The sequence below is a fragment of the Gadus morhua genome, chromosome 4, assembly GCF_902167405.1.
Source record: "Gadus morhua chromosome 4, gadMor3.0, whole genome shotgun sequence".
Taxonomy (NCBI): domain Eukaryota; kingdom Metazoa; phylum Chordata; class Actinopteri; order Gadiformes; family Gadidae; genus Gadus; species Gadus morhua.
This window is the reverse complement of record NC_044051.1, coordinates 12285706-12290705: the sequence shown is the minus strand read 5'-3', so window position 1 is coordinate 12290705 and position 5000 is coordinate 12285706. Positions and strand designations below refer to the sequence as shown.

The window sequence follows — 5000 nt, the reverse complement described above, 5'->3', positions numbered from 1 at the left end:
GATAGAAATACAGTAATGATTAGTGTGTGTGCGTGTGCGTCGAAGCGTGCATTCCGTGCACTGCGGTCGACCCTCCGTGCACACCCAGCCAGCCAGTGGTCATTTACCACTCTGGTGTAATTATCACCCCAATAAGTAGTTTCTAGCGCGCTCCCCCTGCAACAGTTAAACAGTCTAATGGCCGGCCGTAACGCCGCCGTAAAGCGGCCTTAATCACAATAAAGCACTGTAATTCCTCCACTGTCTCTCATCATAATAAGCTGAATTTATGCCTTTGTTAATGCAGCGGCCTGCAGAGAGAGAGAGAGAGAGAGAGAGAGAGAGGAGAGAGAGAGAGAGAGAGAGAGAGAGAGAGAGAGAGAGAGAGAGAGAGAGAGAGAGAGAGAGAGAGAGAGAGAGAGAGAGAGAGAGAGAGAGAGAGAGAGAGAGGGGGGGGGGGGAGAGACAGATGAGAATTATTATGATGAGAATTATAGACAGAAAGAGTGAGACAGCGAGTGATACAGAGAAGGAGAGAGAGAGAGAGAGAGAGAGAGAGAGAGAGAGAGAGAGAGAGAGAGAGAGAGAGAGAGAGAGAGAGAGAGAGAGAGAGAGAGAGAGAGAGAGAGAGAGAGAGAGAGAGAGAGAGAGAGAGAGAGAGAGAGAGGGAGAGAGAGAGACACAGACACAAATTAAAGCAATCAATAAAACCTTTTCAAAGAGGTATCATCGTTGGACAAACACAGGTGTCGCTCATAACAGTAATTATGGGTCTGCTCCTTTTATGTAGCGGGGCACGGGGAGTGGCCTCACTAGTTTAGTCTACCCACTATGCCCTGGTAGTAAGTAGCAGACCTGTAATTAGCGTGATGAGCGACACCTGTGTTTGTTCTACGACGTTGCCCCTGTTAAGAAACGGTCTATTAAGGCCCAATCCCATTTCTACCCCTTACCCCTTCCCCTTACCCCTCCCCCTTGCTTTGAAGGGGTAACGGGAAGGGGTAAGGGGTAGAAATGGGATTGGGCCTTAGAGAAAGATTCGCGGTACAATGAAAACGGTAATTTGAGGTATGACGAAAGAGAGGAATAAAAGACACTGAGGTTTATGAGGTTGGAGAAGGACAGAGCGGGAGAGAGAGACAGCTGGACAAGACGAGAGAAATGTGAGGAGCATGACGGAGTGATAACGATCACTAGGTGTGATGTCCTATCAGTATTCATTTAACGACCGTGGCTATTCTGAGCCATGAACCATAACAACAACAACCTAGTTAGATATTGCTAATACCCATGGATTCCAAGATAAAGCATTGAGCTCGCCCGCACATATTTACCTAAGTATTAGAGGAGGATTTTCCTGTGTTAACATGAGCAGCTGTTAGCATAAGCAGATTGATAAAGACTTACACTTGAATAAATAAAAGTAAAGCTAGTGGTGTTTAAGATTATGTATGGTGATTGTGTTTATTACAGGGTGCCAAGTCAAGATACTAAAATAAACATAAAAGGAGGAATTACTCTTTATACTGCTATCCTTTTTTTCTCCCAGTCTTTGTTTTGTTGAGTTTGATCATAAAATGGGATAAGAGATTGCGGTTTTATGTTGTGGGTTATTATGTATACGATAAACAAAATTACCTTCAGTTTCAAGGACAATCTACCCGGCAATGAGTTCCAAAATAGCAGCTTGCTCGTTCACCAGACAGATACTGGTTAAATTATGCACCACCACAGAAGAAGAGACGGCAGTCCAATGTTCATTATTCTCTTTCTTATCCTTCTCTCTCTTCCTTTCTTTTGGTGGCCGTGATTAATGTACTCCTGCTTTAACTCTCCTAAACCAAAATTGGACCTACACAGAGTCCATTTTGCATTTATTTTTGCCTTCTTAACTGACTTTTTTCCCTTCCTAATTTCACCTCCCGCCTTATTGATTTTCCCGCCCTTTCCCAGCACTAACACCTCCATTTTGTTTCGTCCCCCTCCCTCTCTTTCATGTTAAGGACGTGGTGGTGGTCGGCGAGGAGAACTTCACCACGCCGTGCTACGTCCAGATGGACGACGAGGCCTGCCACATCCTGACGGAGACCCTGGGCACCTACTGCCTGGTGGGCCAGCCCCTCAGCGCCTCCACCACCAAGCGCCTCAAGCTGGCAATCTTCGGCCCCGTCACCTGCTCCGCCATGGAGTACCACATCAGGGTGTACTGCCTGGACGACACGCAGGACTCCCTCAAGGTGCGGCGGGGCTGGGGTGTGTGTGGGTGTGGGTGTGTTTTTTGTGTGTGTGTGTGTGTGCTCACAATCTGTATAGCACTGCCTGCAGGTGTGTGTGTGTGTGTGTGTGTGTGTGTGTGTGTGTGTGTGTGTGTGTGTGTGTGTGTGCGTGTGTGTGTGTGTGTGTGTGTGTGTGTGTGTGTGTGTTTGTGTGTGTGCGTACATGGACATATGTGTTTGGTTGCAGGTGTGCATGGATGCATGCATGTGCTTTGGTATCGATGCATGGATGTGAGTGCTCAGCGTTTTTGCTGAGTGTGTGTTTATCAGCGCAAGCATTTCTGTGGGTTAGGGGGTCCGTGAGGGGGTGCAGGGATTGGTCTGTTTGGCTTGGATGCATATATTTGCTTGCCAATAGATACATGGATGAGTGGGCTTTGGTACGTGTGTGTGGGTGTGTGTGTGTTGGTGTGTGGCTATGTCTGTGTGGGGGTGTGTGTTTGTCAGCACAAGCATTTCTGTGGGTTAAGGGGTTCGGTTTTAATGAACTCTATAGCCGGTGTTAGCGGTCTTACTTCATCCAATCATTCATTACCAGGAATGGATTCTCAACACAGAGAGACACTCCAGACAAGGAATGTTCATTAATTAGCGAACGCTGTCTTTAGCAGGGGCGTTTAGGACTTAATGAAGGAATGGTTAGCGGTGGTGCTGGTACTAGCATTAGCGTTGGCGTTTAGGCGTAGCCGGCAGCTGACTGGTGGGAGGCAAAAGAGAAGCAACCTTTTGTGTTGGAAGAAGGCTGCATGCATTTGAATATCATCTCCATGCATTTAGCCTGGAGCTTTAGATAAATGTGTCTGCTGAAGCACATACCTACAGCTACATATTTCCCCTTGTGGGTTTGTGTGTGTGTGCGTGTGTGTTTGTGTGTGTGTGTGTGTGTGTGTGTGTGTGTGTGTGTGTGTGTGTGTGTGTGTGTGTGTGTGTGTGTGTGTGTGTGTGTGTGTGTGTGTGTGTGTGCGTGTGTGTGAGAGGGTGTGTCCTATTCTTTACTTTATCCCTGCGTTGGCTGTAACACTCATCCATGGAAGAGACATGGGAAGATAATGAGTATGGGTCAGGATTACTTGTGGGTTGGCCATGGGTATTAGGTTTGTAAAGGGGGAATTATGCATGATAGTCATTCAGCTAAATGGGAAAAGGTCTCTGAAAGGTCTCAGATTATCTTTCTTCATAAAGCCTGCTCAGAATGCTAAACATGTAACACACGCAACTTGGATGCAAACTTTTGTTTAAGACGTTATTTTATTCACAGTAAATCGTGTATATTACCATAAAAAGTATAAATGCACGGATTTATGCATCTGTGTGTTTTTGAGTGTGTGTGTTTGCGTTTGTGTACATGTGTGTACGCAATAAAATATTGTTAGACACAGAATGCATTACATTTAGTACGCTAAACGTGCAGATTTCGTCCAGAAAATATTTTATAGACTTTTATTAATATGTTAAAATAATAACAATAATAATAATGGGAAAGCATAAATACATGAATTTGTGCATAATTTTTTGTTTGTGTGTGTGTGTGTTTTCGTGTGTCTGTGCATGTGTGTTTGCGTGTGTGTGTGTGTGTGTGTGTGTGTGTGTGTGTGTGTGTTTGTGTGCATGTGCGTGCGTGCGTGCGTGTGTGTGTGTGTGTGTGTGTGTGTGTGTGCGTGTGTGTCTTTGTGCCCATAGGAGGTCCTGCAGATGGAGAAGCAGATGGGGGGGAAACTCCTTGACGAGCCAAAGACCCTGAACTTTAAAGACAGCACCCACAACCTGAGGCTGTCCATCCACGATATCCCCCACACCATGTGGAAGAGCAAGCTGCTGGCCAAGTACCAGGTACACTGCCCCCTTGAGGCTTCCGTGGGAAGGGGCTTGCGGAGGAAAATATCATTAAGCGCGATTCATTTAAAAACACACCAAGCGTACTCTACACTCTAATGTCCCAGGGCTAAATCCAGGCCAAGTACATCAGCTCCAATGGCTCTTAATCACACGTAGAGTTTTGTCTGCCTCTCAAAAATCGTATTTTCAAGGGCTAGTTAGCCCTTCCCCTTAGCCCTACCTGTCAATGAAACGACTATTGGGACAGCCCTACCCCTATGCGAGGGTTAGGGCTTAGGGATAGGGTTTAGGGGTGAATTGGGATTGGGCCTAGCTCGCACAGGGGCCAACGTTTCAGTCATGTTCGAACACTTGCTTTTGTATTCCTTTAATTTTTGTGGCATTTCCTTTCGTTCTGGCATTTCCCTGCCATTGCTACTCGCTCAATTTGCAAACTGAGATATAACCTCCCCTGCATCGAAGGGAACCACAGCCTTTCCTAAAAAAACAACAAGGACCATAATCCATTCTTTCTCCCAGATCATGACTGACCTCTGACCTCTGCCCTTCTCCTCTGCCCTCTGCCCCCCCCCCCCCCGCCCGTCACCCTACAGGAGCTGTCCTTCCAGCAGGTGTGGGCGGGGTCCCACAGGAACCTCCACTGCAGCTTCGCCCTGGAGCGGTTCTCCCCCGCCACCGCCTCCCTGGCCTGCAAGCTGTGTGTGCGTCAGGTGGAGGGCGAGGGCCAGATCTTCCAGCTGGACACCACCCTCGCTGAGGTACAGCTTTCAGCCGTTTACTACGCTCAGTAGTGTGTGGCTGGGGTTGAACGGGCTCACATGGTCCCTGGATCCCTAGTCCCTATCCACTGAGCACTAGTCAGTAGACTAGGTGTGGTTGGTTTTGCAACCGCGTGGCTTGTTCTACTAA

General features: G+C 47.4%; 1 protein-coding gene across 1 annotated transcript in view; it reads left to right on the top strand.

The window, feature by feature from the left end:
• Window positions 1-5000, top strand: part of unc5cb (unc-5 netrin receptor Cb) — a gene marked incomplete at its 5' end in the record, with an annotated part of 27160 nt that overhangs the window by 18180 nt on the left and 3980 nt on the right. Inside the window, 3 exons of the mRNA XM_030352956.1 lie at window positions 1983-2216; window positions 3936-4085; window positions 4685-4849. Of these exons, the coding sequence (XP_030208816.1) occupies window positions 1983-2216; window positions 3936-4085; window positions 4685-4849 (549 nt within the window). The remainder of the gene's footprint in view (window positions 1-1982; window positions 2217-3935; window positions 4086-4684; window positions 4850-5000) is intronic.